Here is a 23543-nt window from a genome sequence, read left to right as displayed (position 1 = left end):
TATAAACGAACAGGCTAATGAGTGAGTATATAAGGTAATATTGCAATACCTTCTAGAAGATGATATATTGTATACTTTTTTCCACATTCAGTTACTTAATTTTATACCCTTTACTATTTAAATATATAAACTTTTAAAGGTTTAGTGATGTTTTATTTTAAACGGAATTCTTTCCCCCATCTTACATTGGTAATTATTTTGCATCTCTATGATCTGAATGCCATCATTCTGAACAGGGAAAAACAGTGTGCTTGTAAACTAGTTTTTTTAGCCACTAGTACAAATTAAGTGTCTATACCTGGGTCTAATTTTTTTTATAGAGTTTAGAAGACTTTCTTTTGTGCCTTGATTCTTCAGCAGATGCTTGTGATATTATGGTTAAAAAAGGAGACAAAAAGAAGGAAAGGTAACTTTTTAAAATTGTATTTATTACCTTAAAGAATTGTGCAAAGTGGGAAATATAGCACTATTTCTGCACACATTTTAGATAATTAACTTGGTAGCAGTGGAACATGTAGGTAGATAAAAGGTGGAGGAGGAGGATAAATTCAGGGGTCTTCTTTTTAAACTAAGTTTAGGCAGCTTTCCAAACATCAGATATTTAATTTGCAGATAGCTTACCAAGTTTGAAACTAATTTTTCTGATAGTGGAGATGGCTGCTTTGTATCATTTTTTACAGAGATGTCGTTTTAAAAGTTCAGGATGTCATTTTTCAAAAGCTCAGGATGGCACTTTTGAAAATGCCACCCATTAATATTAAGAATCAGTCTGTTGGGAGGAAAAAAGTTAATATCCATCAAATCTAAATACATATTAGCAATTCCAACCTGATAAAGAACAAAATAGAAACAAATATGTTTTCTCTATGCACTTTTTGTTTTCTTAGGCAAATTCTGTTTCAGCATAGACAGGCTCTGATTGAACAACTGAAAGTCACAGAAGATCCAGCTCTTGTTTTACACCTGACATCGATCCTGTTGTTTCAGTTTTCAACACAGTGCATGCTTCATGCACCAGGAAGATGTGTACCACAAATCATTTCTTTCCTAACTACTAAGATCCCAGAGGTATTCTGCTTTTGAAATATCATCCTGTAGTGTCTGACTGTAAGGAAAACATGGGATTGTCCGCACTGAATAGTTCTAGGTATAGAATATCAAGGTATAGAATCTATAGGTATAGAATATAAAACGTCTCTCTATTTTATCTGACTCAATCTGTTTGTTGGCGTTAGCACTCTAGCACTTCCATGTGGCTTCATCTGTCACATGTCATCTGTAAATTAGTGATCTGTGAGGATGATTCAGAGCTATGAGTTGTCTCGATTTCCAACCCTTGATTGTAGTTTAAAAGTTGTCATTTCACTGAGCCGTTGATGGAGTGGTTCCATGGGATCAACAACATAAATGTTTACCAGAGTCTAGAGCAGGGGTGGGCAGACTTTTTGGCACAAGGGCCCCATCTGGGTATGGAAATTGTTTGGTGAGCCATGAATGCTCATGAACTTGGGGGTTGGATGTGGGAGGGGATGAGGGCTTTGGCAGGGGGTGCAGGCTCTGGAGTGCAGGAGGGTGGGATTGAAGGGTTCGGAGGGTGGGAGGGGGGTCAGGGCTGGGGCAGGGTTGGGGCGCAGGGGGGGGTCTGAGTGCAGGCTCTGGGCGGTGCTTACCTCAAGCAGCTCCCAGAAGCAGCAGCATGTCCCCCTGCTCTGGCCCCTATGCAGAGGCATGGCCAGGCAGCTCTGCGCACTGCCCCATCTGCAGGCACCGCCCCTGCAGCTCCCATTTGTTCTGTTGGCTGGCCAGTGAGAGCTGCAGGGGAGGTGCTTGGGGTGGGGGCAGCGTGTGGAGCCCCTGGCAGCCCCTATATGTAGGAACTAGAGGTGGGGTTCTGGGAGCCGCGTGGAGCAAGCCCCCAACCCTGCTCCCCGGCAGGAGCTTGAGGGCCAGATGAAAACATCTGAAGGGCCAGATGCAGCCCCTGGGCCATAGTTTGCACACCCCTGGTCTACAGGTATCTGCAACTTTATTGGATTCGTCTTCCAAGGGTGGACCATTGAACAGGTCCTCATTCTCCAACCAGTACCTCTCCCCAATGAAGTGAGAATAAATCCTGACTTATTTCAATTCAATTTTAAAGAATATCCGAAGTGCACCCAAAAATGTGCTTCAGACTGCTGTTAATCAGGGCATAGCACTCCCTCCTCCAGTGGCTAAGCATGCTGTTTCTGTAGCGTAGATGCCTGTTCATTACTACAGACATTTTATTTTTGATGTGCCTTAAAATATTCATGTGACAATTTAGATTGTAAAATGTCTTGATGGAAAAATATTTGCTTACTTTAATCTCACAAAGTCAGCTGTGCTCCTTTAAATAACCTTAACCCATTTCTTTAATTTTTTTTTCTCCCCTCAGGATCAACATTCTCTTCTGGTCAAATATCAGGGATTAGTAGTGAAACAGTTGATCAGTCAGAATTATAAGATTGGACAAGGGGATGATGACACAGTGGATGATAACCTAGGGGAGAAAGAATGTCCAGACACTATTCGAAAAGAACTCCAAGAAATCACCGCCTCTCTCAAAGATCTTGTTCTCAGACCCAGAAAATCTTCTGTAACAGAGGAGTGAAGGTCTAATTAAATCTAAATCCAGCGAACAGTCAGAATATTTTTTTCTGAAAGGAGAAAGAAGTTCACTTTGTTGGGGTAGTGAAGAATGGTTGAGATAGTCTTGGCTTCCGAAATTTTGCGTATAGAATTGAAGCCTGACGGATAACAGGTAGCGGTGGAACTGAATTTTGATTTACATTCTTTAAAATATATTTTATCACATTGCATGCATTGTTACATAAGACATTAATAGCAACACTTAAATTAGCTATGTAATTAAAATTCTAAGATGGAGTCTTTCTGTAGTATTTCAGGAAATATTTACTCTTTCAAATGGTTAAGAATTCTTATACATATATCCATAAGTTTATAATTTGCTTTTCAGATGTGAATTCCCCCTTCCCCCTTTGTTTACCTGTATAGTAATTATCAAAATGTAAACGTTTGTCTGGATTCCACAGCTGCATTTTTAAATTAAGGTTATAGGTATGTAATAGCATGGCATGAGAGGTCATCTTTACTTTTTTTGATCTCATGAATTTGAACTTTTTCAGGAGTGCATATTAAGCAGTGCAGAGGTTATTAATGAAGTGGTCAGGCACACCTGCACAAAATAGTAAAAATATCTGATCAGTTCAAATAATGTTATTAACCAAAGAGGTTATGGTGCTGAATTAAGGATGGATTTCTAGAATTTTTTTCAATGAATTCGAGTGAATTTTGCGCACACTATTATTTTTCATTTCATGTCCCTTAGCTAATGATTTGTCATAAAACTGCAGGTGACCTGTATTGGGTTTTTGTTGTTTTTTTTGAGGGAGTGAGGTGAGGACTTCTGTAATTAGCATACAAGTTAGCTTGTTCATTTAACTGAAGGGATTCCTAGAGAGGTTTCTTAAAGGGCAAACATCTATTATTTATGCCATTTTTATTTGAGAGAGTTTGGTTCAGAATTTTGTTCACTTTACAGTATGTTTCTTAAAAGAAATTCTGAAAATGTTAACCATTTTGGATATCTTCTACAGTGTTTTTTCTAGTGTTAACCTATTCCCAGAGGTATTTGAGATTATTTAGCAATATTTTTGTCATGTCCATTGTAATTTACATCCTCATTTGTACATGGCGTGTATTCTGTGTCTTAAAGAAAATATGTGTAAAGTATACCAACTAGAATCCTTCCAACATTAGTTAATTACATACATTTTGTATGTCAGTTGTATATTTTTTTATTTGTTTTGGAGCAATTTTAATTTTAATTTATCAGATCAGTTTCAGCTTGTTATCACTGAAGTATGCAATGATTATATATACTTGTAATGTTACGTAGTTGCTTACATAAAATCAAGTCTGAATAGTAAGGTGATAGACATTGCTGTTCAGTAAAAATAATAGTTGTTCTAAGTATTCTCTCACTCTTGCCAAAACTCTTTTTTGGCACTGAGAAAAACCTGCTGTAGAGAAGTTACCAAGTAGCATTGTCTGTTAAATTCCTGCAAGTTATGTGCAGTGGTGTGCACTGGGTAGAAATCAACCAAAAATGTCCCCAAAACTGTGATTGCAACAAAAGAAAGGTGACTTGAGATCTGAACTTTTGTCTTACTGCTTTTAGGCTTGTTTTTAGAATGGAGTTTAAAAAAGCAGAATCACTTATATAAAATCACTAAATTACTGTACTAAATTCAATAATATCTTTACAAAACAGTAGTGATCCTATACAAAAGAGCAGCTCCGCTCTCTGCCCTCCAGACTTAGTGGCAGAGACAGTTGTGTCCATCATCCTAGCCGGAAGCCCCTGTACAACCATATCACCTGAAAAGAAGGGTCAGAGAAAAGCAAAAGGGGAAAATATTCTGACTGCTTTAACTTTGTTTAAAAAAATGGTTTGCATACAATAAACTTACTTAGCCTCTTGTCATTGAATCAAAATAGTTCTAATTTTCCTATATTAAATGTACACACTTAAATGGCATTGATGATTTTGTAAATAATACTGTACAATCTGATATCTTTATGCAAATATAATTATTTTAATAAAGTTAATGGTTAAGTGGATAAAATAGTTTCTGCTGTTGATTTAACTGCGGATATATTGATTGGATTTGCACTTCTTGCTTAACCTGCAGTTGTTAATATGCTCCATTTGATTTGTTTATACTTGCAATTTTGAGTGCTTCTCTTTTGCTTAATACTGTTGTAAGACATAATAATAATGAACTTGTTATAAGTCTCCTACATAATGCAACAGATTTTTTAAATTATCAGCCAAACGATGAGAGTAATAAAACATTCTTTAAAAACGATAGGAAAGAAATACTAACATTCCAATAGTGGTTTCTTCCTGGAATTTTCAGTGGTTAATTTCAGTATGAGAAACCTTCACCAGTATTCCTATGCCAGAAAAAATAAGTATTGGCTGTCTGTCTATCAAGTGCATTCCTAGTTAAAGGTGTCTTAATTATGAGAGAGAGAGAAATGGAATATTGTTTCCTCAAACACTTTGCTAATGATTTTTTTTTCCTGTATATAATGGACTTAGGGTTAGGAAAAAGGAAAGGATTCCTATTATTCTTACTTATCGTAATGATCAGATGTTCAGTTCACAAAAAAAAGGCTGCCTATTTCTTTTTCAGATAAATGTACATTGTAGCTTCACTTAAATTACTCTGTAGAAAAGAGCTGGGGAGCAGCATTTCTTCCGCTAACTTGCCCCCTCATTCCACTCATTAACAATACATGCTCCATGAAATTTCTTATATATAGTCTCTTCCAAAGTGACTTTAAAAAAAGAAAGCGTGTGATTACTCAGGGAAACTCTTGAGGTTAGCCTTTGAGAAGTGGTGGCATTTGAAAACTATAGTACTCGCAACTTAAATGACTTGCACGAGTGCAGTCTAAGATTGGTGGTGTAATCTAACAAAGGTTGTCCTGAGTTTCTGATAGGTATTTAGAATTTCTGTTAAAGCTCTCTGTATACCTTTGGCTTAATGTTTCAAATGACTTCGTGTTTTTGACCTTAACATTTTCTTTACAGTACGGGTCTGTGAGAGCAGTAGCCTTTTTGAAGGGAGTTTACTCCTGTCATGAAAAGCATGGTTGTAACTGAAACATAAAAGTGATGGTCATCTGAAGGTTTTGGATTATTAAAATGCTTTATTGTGAGAGCAGAAATCTTTCTCTCTGATATTTTAAATAACTACTTATCTTTTTAAAGTGTAATTTGAAGAATACATTAAAAAAGGCCAAATATCAATATAGTAGTGAAATGGGATTTTAAATTATTTTTATGAACTGTCAGGGATTTAAATCTTGGTTAAAAAGAGAAATTTGAGTGAACTAACCGGAGCAAAATGAAAGAGGAAAGAGAGCTCTTCAAGGGGCTCCTGTTAATGACAAATACCATGCTGATATTTGTGAGGGTGGAAGTAGAAGTTTAGGTTAAATCAGGCTGGTCTTGTTACACCCATGAAATAGGTTGCTGTGAAGGGCTATTGTGGCAATAGCTTGTTTTGGGTTCTGAGGAAAGGGCAACTGACTTTTAATCTCCATATTATCCTCTAATTAACCCCACTTCATACTCCTTATTAGTGAAGGTTTTCACTTTGCTTTCAGTGCTTAAGGCAGATCTGGCAGAGTATACAGACATAGTGTCCATTCTGCAAGTTCCTTCCAAGAATCAGGGAAGAACAATTGGAGTTGAAGTTTGGAGAAGGTAACGTGCAGGGGAAAGTGAACATATATTTCATACTTTCTCTGAAAAGAACATACTGCTTGTGTGATGTGATGTGCTCACCACACAGAAGAAAGCAAGTCCATGAGGTATGGGCTTTAACCAGGCCACAACTTTGAGTCAAAGTACATCCAAGCTTCCTATCAGGGGACAACAAAGTGCAGTCACTCACACCCCAGGGGTCCTTTGCCAATTATTGCAGTGTTTGCACCACAGGGGAGCCAATCTGCAGTTTTCTGGGCACCTCCACCCCCCAACTAGTATCCATCCCCCTTTTGTGAGTTGAGGCGAGAGAGGACCCCACCAGCACCACAATAGTGGGGCACTCCCCCCAGCAGTGTCCCAGCCCCTGAGTCACATTTGACCCCCAAGGTTTTAGACACATTTTGTAAGGAGATGCCTGTGGGATGCCCACTGTTTTACCTTTTGGGATCTGGAGCCTAAATCAGCCAGTTCCTTTACTGGGAACTTGCTACAAGGAGAGGGCAGCATGAGATTGGCTACCTCCACTCCATCCCCATACGGGCTACCTAGGAGTTCATCCAGTCCAACACCGAGATTATCCAGGAACAAGTTGGCACCTATTTGAGTATTTGTGACACCTTCATCTGTAAAGCCACCATTTGAAGAACTGGTGGCTGAAGAGCCAGCAGCTGGAGGAGCCCGGGCATTGGGTGCCTTTCCATCCCATACCTGCAGACACCCAGCATTTGATCTCACATTCATGTCCCCATTGTGCTTCTCCTCAGGCCTGACCCTGGAGCCCCTACCATTGCTTGCATCAGAACTGTCCACCTGAGATCATGTGGCCAGACTAGGGGGAGTCTGCTGAACCCCAAACACATGCAGAGGGGGTTAGAACACTGGAGTTCTCCCAGTGGGCCCTAACTTCATGACTTCACCCTGTAGTGCCTGACCATTGTTTTACAGTACTCCAAGCTGACCTTAAATGGTCTGCATCAGCACAAGAGGACAAGCTAAGTAAAGCTAATGACTCAGATAACTAATAGGAGAGAACTTAATTTCACCACAGTGATGAGACACTAAGTGTTTTCACAGATTTAATAAAGCAGTCAGTCACAGGGCAAACGGACCTGATAAAAATCCTGGCAGTAGTGATCAAGAGAATGATTAGAGTTTAACTGATTGAAATTAATTAGGCATAGATAATATAGAGAATTTATTGCCTGGAATTGGAAAATTTTACCAACGTCTTCCAACTGCCTAGTACAAATAGCCAATGTAATATTTATCTAAACAGTAACAGGATTCTTTCTTTTGGCAATGACATAAGTAGGGCTTCCGTCTGCTTGACATGCAAGGCTTGATTCAGCCCTGACATGTTGGTTCCTGGTGGTGTAATCCAGGGAATATAATGGTGGAAAGTCAGCATTGCGTTGGGTCTGCAGTGGCTCAAGCCACAACCAGCCATTCTTGTTTTAAGATGCTTAATTTCAGCCTGTGGTTTCACTGATGTAATAATTCACCGAAGGCCTGCACAAGGCCCTGTGCAATGAGTAAGCTGTTCTGTAGTCCCGTGTGTTGGATAGAGTGACCATAGCCCAAACTGGAGAGTTTACCTCTGCTCCAATTCTAATGAGGCCAGCACTGAGATGAGCTTTTGAGAGAGGTCCAGAGAGAAACCATTCACTTTCCACTGATGTGGATCTAGTCGCCAGGAACCCCTGCCTAGAGGGACAGCAGCAACCATTCCAGTCTAGAAACTGGACTGGGGCAAGCAATGGGGGTGCATGGAGTCCCAAAGTCTTTCCCTAAATTGGAAGAGGGTAGAATTTTAACCTCTCCCTTCTACCCCTACCCACGGACACCATGCAGAACACCCCAAAGAATGTGTAATCAGGGTTTTTAATGTTAGTTCTGAGTTTTATCAAATGTCATGGATGCACTTTCCAAAGAATATAGGCACAAAAAAACTGAGGATGAACACGTTCAGTCTCTTTCCCCTCCGCCCTTCCATATACTGATTTTTACTAAAGCTCCTCTTTCTTTCTGGCTAGGATCTTTGAAACTCTGTCTCTGAAATGCTCCTTTAAGGACCTCCTATGTGATATGTTTTTGTCTATCATTTGTAAACACAGTGCGACAAAGAATGATTTTGGTTCAGTGACAAGGGAACCAGCTATTTGCATGTCATGAGGTCTAAGGGAAACAAACTGACCCTCAGCCTTCTGCCGAACCAAAATCTGATAGGACCCTCAAATAGCTCTGGCACGCTATTCTGTTTATTTTGGATTTAATGAATGCTTATTTCTGTGAAAGCTAATCTAATTATTTTCTCCTTTTATTTTGCTACACAAGTCATAAGAAGCAGCAGCTTGAAACCAGATGTGAGTATTGTTGTAACTCCTTTCCCTTATTATTTACCTTTCCATTGTTTTATTTGACAGTTTTTAAATATTTAGGTCAATAGACCAGGTAAGTCTGGAAAGTTTATGAACAGCTAAGCAAGAACCCTTTCTATTCGGTCATAGATTAATTCTGACTTTTTCAATTTCTAGTAGTGTTTTGTTTTAATTACTTTATATAACTGATGGAATTTGAGACGTACTTTCTTGCCTTTTTCCTTAAGAATAGTACTACATTTTCCTTTAGAGTGGCTGAGGCCATGTACTTTTAATGCATCTTCCTAGGATTGCCTACAGAATTCCGTGAACATATTCAAACAATCTTGATTGTATGTGCCATGAAGCACTCCCAAGATTGTTTCTGATTTAACTGTTCTCAATTTATTAATTTTTAAAAATTAGATAACTAAGATTTATTGTGCTAACTCCAAGAAACCGACCAATAAACTGTAGATGCTGTTTTCTTCTACTAACCAACTTTCATAGTTACCTGCCACTGAGAGCAAGATCCCAACCGTACCTTTATGATGAGGTAGGTCACTTTTAGACCCAAAGTTACTTTCATAATATACAGTGGATTGCTCTTGTTGCATGTTTAATGTAAAATTAACTTGACAATTTAGAGGTGATACAGAGTTTAGACATGATACAAATCTATATCAAACATTATTTCATCCTTTTTCCTCCTCTATTATGTTTGTCTGAGTCTCAGCTTTTTAAAGATCTCTGCCACAGATTTGGGAGTGTTAAGAACTATATTGAAAGGATGTGCCAGTGCTTAGTAAAAAGTATTCTGTAAATGTCTATTCACACTGTCACATTAAAAAGCTTTATGGATAATAAGATTGAAATTTTCCATAATTGAAGGTCAACAACATATATTAATTGCTGTACTATCTGATTTTATGTATGTAGTACATTCAGTCAATTTTTCTTTTACTAATGAGCCCCAAACGATCAAACACAATTTAGATGGTAATCAAATGACTTTTCTAAAATACACTATTTTTGTAGCTTTCCTTATTTTCAGCCGCTTTGTTATGTCCTTAAAGCTTGACACAGAACCTCTGATATTAAGAAAACAACTTTGTGCTGTCGGTTTTGATCACATCTAATATTTATTCCCACATTTATCTTCAGTATGTATGATTACTTGACATTTCTTGAAGTATTTTAACTGAACAATCTGGAACAGACATATATTAATGTTATCACATTGCTGACAGTCTTGCCATATAATTTTATTGCACTGTCACAAAAGTCACTTTGATTTAAGATTGCATAATATGTAGAAATTTAAGATGGCATGTGAACCTTCTTGCAAGAGTAAAGAGAAATGAAATAATATGCTGTTTGAAAGAAACTCTGATCAGTTTTGAACCAACCTTTGTCTCAAGGTTATTTGCAGGCAGACAAGTTTAAGGATTTGATTGATTGATTTGATTGGTGGATATTGTAAAGTTCAGAATCAGTTGTCCTTTTGGGCACAGTTTTCCTTTTGCTAATGAAGGCAGTTTTCTTTTCAATTCCTTGTCTTTTACTTTTATGATTGAATTTTACTTCTCCTGAAAGTTGAAGTTTAACAGCATTGGCTAACTGTTGATATAAAGAGGGGAAAAATGCAAACTCTCAAGAAAAGTTCTTGCAATAATGTAAAGTCTTAAGTCCAAGGGTTGAAATCCTAGCTCCATTCAAATCAATGCAAAACTCCCATTGATTTCAATAGCGCCAAGATTTCATCTGAGGGTTGGAGCCAAGCGCCTTAGGAATAGGATCATCCTTAATTCTTGTAGACATTTCCCTCCTGGTTGACTGGGATATGAGGTTGTGTAGAGCTCCCACTGAATTAACTCCCTTCCAGTCTAGCTATCCTGAGTTTGCAGAGAGTGGAATGATGCATTGCAACTTATGTTCTACTTGTCTCTCTCTGGTAGATTTAATTTTGTCGGGGAACTGGGCATTCCAAAATATTTAGGTGGCTTTTGAAAATCTCAGCCCACATATTTAAACTTTACCTTCTGGAAAAATCCTACAGAATTGAAGAGAGGTAAAATTAATAAGATTTCACAGAAATTTAATAGGGCAGCATAGAAGTTACTCCACAAATATAGGGAATTTAATGGTGAATCATATAAACTATCCCATATAATTCTATAGCAGGGATATAGTTTTCTATGAAATCGTACAGTGTGGTCCAAAAAAGTAGTGGCTCAATCCTCCTCATTGTTTCCAGTTTTGTATTCTTAGAGCAAAAGCTTTTATTTGACTCTAGTTAATGACTTCTTCAAAACTTTCCTTCCAATTGCATCCTGCTCTGCCTTTGTTGTATTGATTTTTAATTTTCCCCTGTCAGGTTCTTCATCATTTCAGTGTTCCTTCCTACTCCCCACCCCAGCTAAAATTCTAGATCTGGTAAGAACATAAGAATGACCACACTGGGTCAGACAAAAGGTCCATCCAGCCCAGTATCTTGTCTACCGACAGTGACCAATGCCAGGAGCTCCAGAGCGAGTGAACCTCACACATAATGATCAAGTGATCTCTCCTCTGCCATCCATCTCCACCCTCTGACAAACAGAGGCTAGGGACACCATTCCTTACCCATTCTGGCTAATAGCCATTAATGGACTTAACCTCCATGAATTTATCCAGTTTTCTCTTTTAAATCCTGTTATAGTCCTAGCCTTCACAACCTCCTCAGGCAAAGAGTTCCACAAGTTGACTGTGCACTGTGTGAAGAGGAACTTCCTTTTATTTGTTTTAAACCTGCTGCCCATTAATTTCATGATGGCCCCTAGTTCTTATATTATGGGAACAAGTAAATAACTTTTCCTTATTCACTTTCTCCACACCACTCATGATTTTATAGACCTCTATCATATCTCCCCTTAGTCTCCTCTTTTCCAAGCTGAAAAGTCCTAGCCTCTTTAATCTCTCCTCATATGGAACCCATTCCAAACCCCTAATCATTTTAGTTGCCCTTCTCCAAACCTTTTCTAATGCCAGTATATCTTTTTTGAGATGAGCAGACCACATCTGTATGCAGTATTTAAGATGTGGGCATACCATGGATTTATATAAGGGCAATAAGATATTCTCCATCTTATTCTCTATCCCTTTTTGAATGATTCCTGACATCCTGTTTGCTTCTTTGACTGCTGCTGCATACTGCGTGGACGTCTTCAGAGAACTATCCATGATGACTCCAAGATCTCTTTTTCCTGATTAGTTGTAGCTAAATTAGCCCCCATCATATTGTATATATAGTTGGGGTTATTTTTTCCAATGTGCATTACTTTACATTTATCCACATTAAATTTCATTTGCCATTTTGTTGCCCAATCACTTAGTTTTGTGAGATCTTTTTGAAGTTCTTCACAGTCTGCTTTGGTCTTAACTATCTTGAGCAGTTTAGTATCATCTGCAAACTTTGCCACCTCGCTGTTTACCCCTTTCTCCAGATCATTTATGAATAAGTTGAATAGGCTTGGTCCTAGGACTGACCTTTGGGGAACACCATTAGTTACCCCCTCTCCATTCTGAGAAGTTACCATTTATTCCTACCCTTTGTTCCCTGTCTTTTAACCAGTTCTCAATCCATGAAAGGATCTTCCCTCTTATCCCATGACAACTTAATTTATGTAAGAGCCTTTGGTGAGGGACCTTGTCAAAGGCTTTCTGGAAATCTAAGTACACTATGTCCACTGGATTCCCCTTATCCACATGTTTTTTTGACCCCTTCAGAGAACTCTAATAGATTAGTAAGACATGATTTCCCTTTACAGAAACCATGTTGACTTTTGCCCGACAAGTTATGTTCTTCTATGTGTCAGACAATTTTATTCTTTATTATTGTTTCAACTAATTTGCCTGGTACCGACGTTAGACTTACCGGTCTGTAATTGCCAGGATCACCTCTAGAGCCCTTTTTAAATATTGGCGTTACATTAGCTATGTACCAGTCATTGGGTACAGAAGCTGATTTAAAGGACAGGTTACAAACCATAGTTAATAGTTCTGCAATTTCAAATTTGAGTTTTTTCAGAAATCTTGGGTGAATGCCATCTGGTATTGGTAACTTGTTAGTGTTAAATTTATCAATTAATTCCAAAACCTCCTCCAGTAACACTTCAGTCTGTGACAATTCATCAGATTTGTCACCTACAAAGGATGGCTCAGGTTTGGGAATCTCCCTAATGTCCTCAGCTGTGAAGACTGAAGCAAAGAATTAATTTAGTTTCTCTGCAATGACTTTATCGTCTTTAAGTGCTCCTTTTGTATCTTGATCATCCAGGGGCCCCACTGGTTATTTAACAGGCCTCCTGCTTCTGATTACTTAAAAGAACATTTTGTTATTATCTTTTGAGTTTTTGGTTAGCTGTTCTTCGAACTCCTTTTTGACATTTCTTATTACATTTTTACACTTAATTTGGCAATGTTTATGCTCCTTTCTGTTTACCTCACTAGTATTTGACCTTCACTTTTTAAAAGATGCCTTTTTATCTCTCACTGCTTCTTTTACATGGTTGTTAAGCCACAGTGGCTCTTTTTTAGTTCTTTTACTGTGTTTTTAAATTTGGGGTATACATTGAAGTTGGGCCTCTATTATGGTGTGTTTGAAAAGTGGCCATGTAGCTTGAACGGATTTCACTATAGTCACTGTACCTTTTAATTTCTGTTTAACTAACCTCCTCATTTTTGCACAGTTCAGGTCTCCTGAAATACAGCAGTGTTGTCCAGTGTCTTATAACTCTTTAAGCTACTTAATAGTTACAACCAAAATGGTGCTTGTAACTCTCCGTTTACTCTCGCAGTGCAAGGGTACTTCTCTCTCCACCACCTGTGGAGTGCATTTTTACTTCTGTTCTTTTAATTTGTTCTAGGTCCATCTGAAGTATTGATAAGTTCTCCTGGTTCCATCAGGCATGGGTCCCTGGTTCTAAGGAGGCTCCCTTGGTTCAGTGCTAGCCTTCAATCTTGTTCCCTATTCCCTGACTACTTCTGTACTAGCACAATGTCCCTTCCTCCCTCCCCCTCCCATACCTATGACTATTTTTCTGACAGAGAATGGAATTAAGACAAAGAACAGGCCAGTGGTTTGGCCCTGGCTTCAGACTTTGGAGACACAGGTTCAATGCCATATGCGACCACAGACTTCCTGTGTGACTTTTGGGCAGGTTAGCTTTTCTGTGCCTCAGTTCCCCATCTGTAAAATATTAGAGATTAGTGTCTTGAGTCCTGTTTTGCATTGATAGTATGAAGACTTATGATTTCTAACCCTTCTATTTTGTCAAACCAAATGTCCACTTTTCTAGAGCTTGGCAAGTTCTCCCTCATTTTCTACAAATCAAAATAAGATAATAGAACAATCCCACATTTAACTTGGATTTTATAAAAGACATGCTTACTGCAGACAGTAAGAAATCCACCTTGAAAATAATAGTATGGCAAAGAAAGATCTTGTTTAACATGCGTATCTTTGCAGCTACCGGGGCGTAAAAAACAAAAACCAGCAGAGCAGTAATTAAAGGGTCACTAACTCATGTCACATTAAATGGAAATTAAATACAAAGCCAGATTTGTAAAATCTTCAGATTTTAGCTCATAAGTGAATGCATTCCTGTGTCTCAAGAAGGTAGAAGTGTGTTTAAATCTGGTGTGGAGATGTTAGGATTCCCAGTCACATAACTATCTCAAAGAGTTACAACCTAAACAGACAAGGCAGACAAAGGGAAGGAGGGGAAACAGGTACAGAGATGAGAAATGACATATATCCTGTTATGCTGCTCCAGTGTGGCAATATTCTTAAAATAAATACGGGGTGAAGAGCAAGAGCAAAATTGCACCCTGCTGTGAGCCCACATATTTAGTTATATTTATCCAAGGGACAAACTTCACCATTTGCTTTGTGAAAAGCTGCTGGAAATGATGTTTCACCATTGAATAAAATCAGGAATATCAGTGTTTTGCATATGATGCACATGCTCTTAAAGCAGCAAATGCTGATGGGCACAACTCTATTCCCATGTCCACTTGGGTTAATATTAAGAGCCAACATGATAAGTAGGATTTCCAGCACCTCCCCAGGACAGGAAGCTCAGTTGTCTGAGTTCCTGACGCTATTTTCAGTGATAATGAGGTTAGCTCATGTAGTACAGGAAGGAAACATATTTTGAACTTGGGTTCTCAAAGGTAAGTCCTTTCAAGGCAGTTTGTTCAATGTGCCAGAGCAGAATGCAGAGGATCATATTCCTTTTTGGGGAAAAATATTTCTTTTGATCTACATTTCAGAGACTCTGGGAATGGGTGCCTCATTAAGAAGCAGAAAAATAGTGTATTAGGCCCCCTCCTACACTGGTGGTGTTTTTAAAACTCCCATCATTGCTCTAGCTCTGGGTGAACCTTCTATTTCTTTAAATAAATAAAAAAGGACTCTCCTATGCTTGGTGCTATACTGAAAAATGGTCCTGAATAAGAAGAGTTTCCAAAGTAAGGCCTAATTCAGCAAATGCTCGCATACATAATTTGACTCATATAAAGTCAATGGGATTACTCACATCAGTAAAGTTACATGTGCATAACGGTTTCCAGGATCAGGCCACAGAGACTGTGGTCTTTCCAAAGCACTCCCTATGCAGAACAAACCTGCCATGGCCGTGCCTGCCATGGCCCATCTCCTAACAATCTGTTTATAAACTGTGTGAAAAGATATGTGAAATATATGTAAGGACTGTCAATTAATCGCAGTTAACTCATGTGATTAACTCAAAAAAATTAATCACAATTTTAAAAAAGTTAATTGAGATTAATCACAGTTTTAATCACACTGTTAAACAATAGACTACCAATTGAAATTTATTAAATATTTCAGATGTTTTTCTACGTTTTCATATATATTGTATTCTGTGTTGTAATTGAAATCAAAGTGTATATTATTTTTGATTATCATTTTGAAAGTGCAAATATTTATAAACAAAAGTATTTTTCAATTCACCTCCTACAAGTACTGTAGTACAATCTCTTTGTTGAGAAAGTGCAACTTACACATGTGGCATTTTTTTGGTTACATAACTGCAGTCAAAAACAAAACTGTTACACTTCAGAGACTACAACTCCACTCCGTCCTTCTTGTTCAGCCAATCACTAAGACAAACCTTGCAATGCCGGCTACAACAGTGCCATGACAACACCTCACTTTCAGGTGACACTGTGAACAAGAAACAGGTAGCATTATCTCCTGCAAATGTAAACAAACTTGTTTGAGTGATTGACTGAACAAGAAATAGGACTGAGAGGACTTGTAGGCTCTAAAATTTTACATTGTTTTATTTTTGAAGGCAGGTTTTTTTGTACATAATTCTACATTTGAAAGTTCAGCTTTCATGATAAAGAAACTGCACTACAGTACCTGTATTAGGTGAATTGAAAAATATTATTTCTTTTGGTTTTTTTACAGTGCAAATACTTGTAATCAAAAATAAATATAAAGTGAGCACTGTACACATTGTATTCTGTGCAGTAATTGAAATCAATATATCAGGGGTCGGCAACCTGCAGCACACGTGCCAAACATGGCATGCAAGCCGATTTTGAGCGGCACACAGCCACTTGCCGCAATCCTGGCCCCAAGCCCCACTCAGCCCCCTCGCCCACCGCTCTCCCCTGTGGGGGCAGGAGGCAAAAGCTTGGTTCTGCAGCAACCAAGCTTCCCCTCCCCCTGGCTTCTTCCTCCAGCGTGGTGCTTTCCTGCCCCGCCCCCTCTCCTTCCCTGCGCCAATCAGCTGATGGCCCTAGCGAGGGGGAGTGGGGAAGAGCAGCAGCCTGCAGGCAGTTCCCTAGAGGGGACAGAGAGGTAGGGACGGAGCCTTGGGGAAGGGGGTGGAACAGGGCACATCCCTTCCAGCCCCCTGCCCTGAGCTGCTCAGGGCAGGGGGCTGGGAGCACTCGTACGAGCCGAGCACTCCAGCCTTCTGTCCTGATCCCCCACACACTGTCTTCTGTCCTACACCTCCCACGCCCCCAACCTCTGCCCTGACCCCCCACACACTCAGCATTCTTCCCTGCACCCCCATACCCCCCAGGCCCCTGCCCTGACCCCCCACACACTCAGCATTCTTCCCTGCAGCCCCATACCCCCCTGCCCTGACCCCCCACACACTCAGCATTCTTCCCTGCAGCCCCCATATCCCCCAGCCCTCTGCCCTGACCCTTGAACCCACCCCCACCCCCAGCCCCCTGCCCTGACCCCCCACACACTCAGCATTCTTCCCTGCAGCCCCATACCCCCCTGCCCTGACCCCCCACACACTCAGCATTCTTCCCTGCAGCCCCCATATCCCCCAGCCCTCTGCCCTGACCCTTGAACCCCCCCCCACCCCCAGCCCCCTGCCCTGACCCCCCACACACTCAGCATTCTTCCCTGCAGCCCCATACCCCCCTGCCCTGACCCCCCACACACTCAGCATTCTTCCCTGCAGCCCCCATATCCCCCAGCCCTCTGCCCTGACCCTTGAACCCCCCCACACCCCCAGCCCCCTGCCCTGACCCCCCACACACTCAGCATTCTTCCCTGCAGCCCCATACCCCCCAGCTCTCTGCCCTGACCCTTGAACCCCCCCACACCCAGCCTTCTGCCCTGCACCCCCCCACACTCAGCTTTCTTCCCTGCAGCCCCCATACCCCCCAGCCCCCTGCCCTGACCCCCCCACACTCAGCATTCTTCCCTGCAGCCCCCATACCCCCAGCCCCCTGCCCTGACCCTTGAACCCCCCCACACCCAGCCTTCTGTCCTGCACCCCCCACACCCCCGGCCTTCTGCCCTGACCCCCCCACACTCAGCTTTCTTCCCTGCAGCCCCCATACCCCCAGCCCTCTGCCCTGTCCCTTGAACCCCCCCACACCCCCAGCCTTCTGCCCTGACCCCCCCACACACTCAGCATTCTTCCCTGCAGCCCCCATACCCCCAGCCCTCTGCCCTGACCCTTGAACCCCCCCACACCCAGCCTTCTGTCCTGCACCCCCCACACCCCCGGCCTTCTGCCCTGACCCCCCCACACTCAGCATTCTTCCCTGCAGCCCCCATACCCCCCAGCCCCCTGCCCTGACCCCCCCACACTCAGCATTCTTCCCTGCAGCCCCCATACCCCCCAGGCCCCTGCCCTGACCCCCCCACACTCAGCATTCTTCCCTGCAGCCCCCACACACCCCAGCCCTCATCCCTGAACCCCACCCCACCCCAGCCTTCTGCCCTTACCCCTGAAACCTTTCCATCCAGGTCTGGGGTCCCGGCCGCAGGCCCTGCTCAGCTCGCTGCTGGCCTAGGTGAACAGAACCCCAGGCTGACAGCGAGCTGAGCAGGCTGGCGGCGTGAGATCAGCATTTTAATTTAATTTTAAATGACGCTTCTTAAACATTTTGAAAACTTGTTTACTTTACATACAATAGTTTAGTTATATAATATAGACTTATAGAAAGAGAGCTCATAAAAATGTTAAAATGTATTTCTGGAACGCGAAACCTTAAATTAGAGTGAATAAATGAAGACTCGGCACACTGCTTCTGAAAGGTTGCCGACCCCTGCAATATATTTTAAAATGTAGAAAACACAATTTAAATATTTTTGATATTTTATTATTGCTTAACAGTGCGATTAATCATGATTACTTCTTTTAATCACTTGACAGCCCTAATTGTTCATGTGTCCCACACACAGCTTTTCCGGCCCATTTAGCTCCCCTCTCCACCACATACAGTACAGGATCCTATGACCCACTATTCTTATATTAGCCTATATAAGCCAGTCTTTGTCATTTTTTATTTCCTGAGATGTCACCTCGCTGGCTGCAACCCTCTAACTGGGGCTGAAATCAGAAAGCTTTGTATCTGGTTCACTTTTATTTGTGAAATTTTTTTTCAAGCTAACCATTTCTTTTTTCCTGATAAAACTAGGTTAAGCCATGATAGTGCAGCGGGGAGGGGAAAAATGAGTAAAAAGACCAGACCACTCTAGTACACTAGGTGTTTTTGGTTTTGTTCTTTTGCTTTGGTTACGTTCTAGAGAAGTGGTGGAATCTCCTTCCTTAGAGGTTTTTAAGGTCAGGCTTGACAGATCCCTGGCTGGGATGTTTTAGTTGGGGACTGGTCCGGCTTTGAGAAGGGGGTTGAACTAGATGACCTCCTGAGGTCCCTTCCAACCCTGATATTCTATGATTCTATGATTTTTTTTGCTTCGTGGTGATTGTTTTTTAATATGGAGTAACCAAAGTGACTTTCGATTATGACTTGCTTTAAGACATGCATGAGGTTTCTAATGTTTTTATCCTTATTGCTGTTTTCAAAGCTGCTTTGCAGTGTGGCATTGGTTTTTAGAGAACCAAGCTAGGAAAAAAGTGAATCTTATACTTACTTATTTACTTTTTTAAAAGGGTTTTAACGAGCTTGCACTCTCTGTTCTCAGGAGATAGAATACTTTTCATCTTCCTTTTAATCCCTGAATTAAAATGAAGATTTTTGTCTCTGTAGCTGACGTAGCTGCACAATGAAAGACATGGCTTATTTTGGGGTAAGGTTTTAAAGGTTGCATTTTGCTTCAGTGCCATCTACTGAGGTTTTGTTGCTTCTCATCAGTGGCAAAGGCTGTTTCACTTTATTGCCTGTAAACTTGTTGCTCCTCACTGTATCTGAGGCATTGTTTTCTATTTTCTCCCCAAGAAGGCTTCCAATCCTGAAGGCAAGGCTGATTCTTATTTGGCAGATGTGTTCCTGCCAAGTAGCATTAGGGATTTCCCTGGTTTGTGCAGGCATTTTTACCTTTCTTTATATCATTCTCACAATGGATTGTACAATGGACAGTCAGGTCACTGATATTATTTATACTTTTTTAGAAGTGGGACGTCTTTGGGTGAAGGGGTTATTCCAGAGATAGGCAACCTATGGCACGTGTGACGAAGGTGGCACGCGAGCTGATTTTCAGTGGCACTCACACTGCCCGGGTCCTGGCCACAAGTTCGGGGGGCTCTGCATTTTAAATTTAATTTTAAATGAAGCTTCTTAAACATTTTTAAAACCTTATTTACTTTATATACAATAATAGTTTAGTTATATATTATAGATGTATAGGAAGAGACCTTCTAAAAACGTTAAAATGTATTACTGGCACGCAAAACCTTAAATTAGAGTGAATAAATGAAGACTCGGAGCACCACTTCTGAAAGGTTGCCGACTCCTGGGTTATTCTTACAAAGATTTCTGGATATTTCTCTGGTTTATGTACTACGGGTGAAATTCTGGCCCCACTGAAATCAGTGGCAAAACTCCCAGGTGAGGATTTCACCTGATAAGTCTTCATGTGCAACTTTTGCCTCTGATTGATCTCTGGTTGAATGCTTTTGCTTTAGTAATTCCTAAATTTTGTGGGAGCTTTTCTTTGATTCGTCTCAAAATGCTTGGTCTGATGATACCAATGGACTATTGATAAAGGATTACTCATATAAAACTTTCAGGATTGGGCCCCAAATTAACTTTTCCCACTCCCTCTTCTTTATAATCTGGAGTTCAATTTGACAGATATAAAAGTTGCATTGTTTTCTCCAAATCAATATGATGTATCAATTTTTTAAAATTCTTTTTAGCTATCTGTGATTCAAATAAATATCCACTTGCTACTGGGTATTCATCTCAAAATATAAGCTGCCTTATCTGATATCTTAGGGTATGTTTACACAGCAAAGAAAAACCTGAAGCTGGCCTATGTCAGCCACAGTTTTTCTTTGCTGTGTAGACATACCCATAGACTGCAAAGTAAAGCTTTCCAGAAAATGTTTTTTAACACACGAATTTTTCACTTTTCATTTAAAAAAAAAAACCTGAAAACCAAAAATGTTCTGGTTTTGGCAACGGAAAATAAATTTCAGCTGAATGATAAAAGATAATTTTGGCCAAAAAATTTTCATTATTGAATTTTTCATTTTCCAATGAACAGAGGAAAGAAGACAATTTCCATAAAGTTTTTTAATTAGTCAAAAATCCAAATTTCCAAAGGAAAAAAGTGACAGAAAAATTTCAACCACCCTACTACAAAAAGGCATGATGTTTTAAAAACTAAACGTATTTAAATTTCAGAAGAAGAATTCTAGAGAAATTTCCCCCATGAGCAGGTTATTGCATAGAAGGTACTGCCAGATGGTTTCTTGCATTTTTCTTGGAACAGTTGAAGACCAAATACTGGACCTGATGGATGTTATGGCAATTCCTACTTTCTTGCAGGTTTTGGGCTGGTATTGCCTAAGTGTTAGATCTGTTGCCCTACCGGGTACTTTGGTATCTAACATGAGCAAATTTAGCGCAGACTGACATTTTTCCATCATTGCTCATGAAAACATCTTTATTGCTCAGTGTTTCTTCCGTCTGTGGAAAAGTTGAGAGCTGAAGCAGAGCTCTGAATAGATTGCCTCTTGCTGGAGCAAAGTCACTGAAATAATGCTGGGCTGAACTGAATTTGTTTAGAATTTGAGAGTAGTAAATAGGGGGAGGGCTTCAAAACTTTTTCAAACTGTATTGATTAAAAAAAAAATTATTTGTCCTGATAAAATGAGCCAGCCAGCCAGCCAGAAATTCTTCTTCCAGCAATGAGGCCTAAACCCTTAGTCTAAGGCCACATTTAGTGTATAACTGGCTAAAGACATATCTGTGGATGATATTCCACCTGATGTAACAATGCAGAATGTAGTGAAACTGGAATTCTCTCAATTTCTCAGATAGTTAGGACTACAGCTAGTTGGAAAAAGGGGAGAGTTCTGCATGAAAAATTTTGACTTTGTCAAAAACCTCAAAAATTTTGGCTGAAACCAGCCAAAACCAAAAAAATTTCAGTTTGGGGGATTTGGAGTTTTTTGATGAAAAATTGCACATTTTCAAGGAAAGCAAGTGGACACTTTCCACTAAATTTTCACTGAGTCAAAACCCCAATTCTCCATTGAAGGAAAAAGTTTTGAGGGACATTTTCACCTCACCCTACTTACACCTCCTTATTCATTTGAAATCAGAGATTTTCAGACCTTTAGATTCTTGAAAAATTGTCAGTATATGCAAACATCCATTCTAGTTAAAAATTGAGAATGAAAAAGTAATCTGAATGCCTCTGGGTTATATAATAAATTAGGTATTGACATTCAAATGGAATGCAACTGAGTTTTTAAAAAACAGATTTTCTTTGTGAATGATGAGTGCCCTAACCTTCCACGTTTCAGTAAATTACCACAGAACCTGCTTCTTTAACAACAGTATACTGATGGGTTTGCCTTTCCTCATAAAATAATCTAGTCCACACTATGGAGTAAAGGTCAGATTTTCAAAGGTATTTAGGTGCCTAAAGAGCCAGATAGGTGCCCAGATAGGTGCCCAGTGGGATTTTCAGAAGTACCTAAGCAAGTTAAGTGCCTGCTGAAAATGTGGCCTTAAGGCCCTGGTCCTGTCCAGCACTTAAGCATGTGCTTAACTTTAAATCCTGAGCTGTTCTATTGAAATCAATAGGACTACTTACATCAATAAAGTTGAGTATATACTTAAGCACTTTGCTGCATCAGGGCAAAAGTAGGTTGCACAAGTCCGTTTTTGTTATAGGAATAGCTCGCTCGCTCTCTCTCACACACACGCTCACACCTCTGCCTCCTCCAAAGAAAGAAATAGTTGAGTTTTGTACTAGTGGTTTTTTAATATTTCACTTACCAGCTTCATGTCAGATTTTATCCTGGAACAATTTTTATGATTTTCAAAACACAATACGGACCCTTATCTACAGAGGTACAATAATGCACTGGGTGAAGCACTTTTATTATTTCATTAACCTGTCGATGGTCATAAATCATAAATGTGCTATGTAACAAATGCCCATGCCAGAAAATGTGACCTATACATAAAGTAGGCAAGACAAGTTATAGATAAGTGAAAGCAATCAAATAAGATTGAACTTTAAATTATGCAAGTCTTTCCTCATTTTATTGCTGTTGTTTAAGATATTGGGAGTACAGCTGAGTGAAAATTTTTAGATGAACAGTTTATTGATTGAAAAATGCAGCTTTGATTATCCTGAAACTATTTGCGAATTTGAAACAAATTCACCCAAATAGTTTTGATGATGACGATGTCAACAACAACAACAAATGTAAGCTTGTTTCACAAAGCAACTTAAGTGCTATTCAGAAATTGTGGCGGATGGGAGGTGCCACCACTGCTAGTCCCCTTATAATCTTTGGCCCAGTGGTTAGTGCACTCACCTGGGATGCAAGAGACCCAGGTTTGAACCCAGGTGGAACAGTTTGAACAGGAGAGATTGAGAGACACTCAGCCCAGAATAGGTTGATAGTTGAGGCACTCACCTGTGAGGGAGGAGACCAGGGATTAAATGGGGGTCTCCCACATCCCAAGTGAGTGCCCTAACCACTGAGATAAAGGCTATTAAGGGGGATTCTTCATTGTTCCTCCTTTCCCATCCCCAGTTTTGTGAATCTAGCCCTTTAAAAATGCCCAGGAACTAAATGTTTTGTTCAACCTGAAATGGACTTTTTGGTGACCTTCAATTCACCAAAAACTGTATGCCCGCTCCTAAAAATAGAGACCAATTATTTAATATCATAAGTTGAAATTCTCAATATTATGTGCACAGCAGGGCTGGCCAGAGGATTCAGGGGCCCTGGGGTCTTCCACCACTGCTGAATCGCTGCCGAAGACCCGGCACTTCCGCAGCGGAAGGACGCCCCGCCACCGAATTGCTCCGAAGACCTGGAGCGGAAGCAGCTCCAGGGGCCCAGGCCCCGTGAGAATTTTCTGCGGCCCCCGGA

General features: G+C 40.3%; 2 protein-coding genes across 4 annotated transcripts in view; both read left to right on the top strand.

Moving 5' to 3' along the window:
• Positions 1 to 5781, top strand: part of UFL1 (UFM1 specific ligase 1) — a 45096-nt gene extending 39315 nt beyond the window's left edge. For both annotated transcript variants that reach the window (XM_050949256.1, XM_050949257.1), the window contains 3 exons: positions 321 to 406; positions 888 to 1068; positions 2417 to 5781. In XM_050949256.1, coding sequence (XP_050805213.1) covers positions 321 to 406; positions 888 to 1068; positions 2417 to 2632 — 483 coding nt within the window. In that variant the 3' untranslated portion in view covers positions 2633 to 5781. The remainder of the gene's footprint in view (positions 1 to 320; positions 407 to 887; positions 1069 to 2416) is intronic.
• A 2738-nt stretch (positions 5782 to 8519) lies between these two features.
• FHL5 (four and a half LIM domains 5) overlaps positions 8520 to 23543 on the top strand; it is a 38870-nt gene continuing 23846 nt past the window's right edge. Inside the window, exon 1 of one of the 2 annotated variants that reach the window (XM_050949340.1) lies at positions 8520 to 8688. In XM_050949340.1, the coding sequence (XP_050805297.1) occupies positions 8602 to 8688 (87 nt within the window). In that variant the 5' untranslated portion in view covers positions 8520 to 8601. The remainder of the gene's footprint in view (positions 8689 to 23543) is intronic. The other variant, XM_050949339.1, reaches the window with a different exon arrangement.

Source organism: Gopherus flavomarginatus, chromosome 4 (genome assembly GCF_025201925.1).
Source record: "Gopherus flavomarginatus isolate rGopFla2 chromosome 4, rGopFla2.mat.asm, whole genome shotgun sequence".
Lineage (NCBI taxonomy): Eukaryota > Metazoa > Chordata > Testudines > Testudinidae > Gopherus > Gopherus flavomarginatus.
Note: the sequence above shows the minus strand (reverse complement) of the source record. Positions and strands in the feature narration are given on the sequence as shown.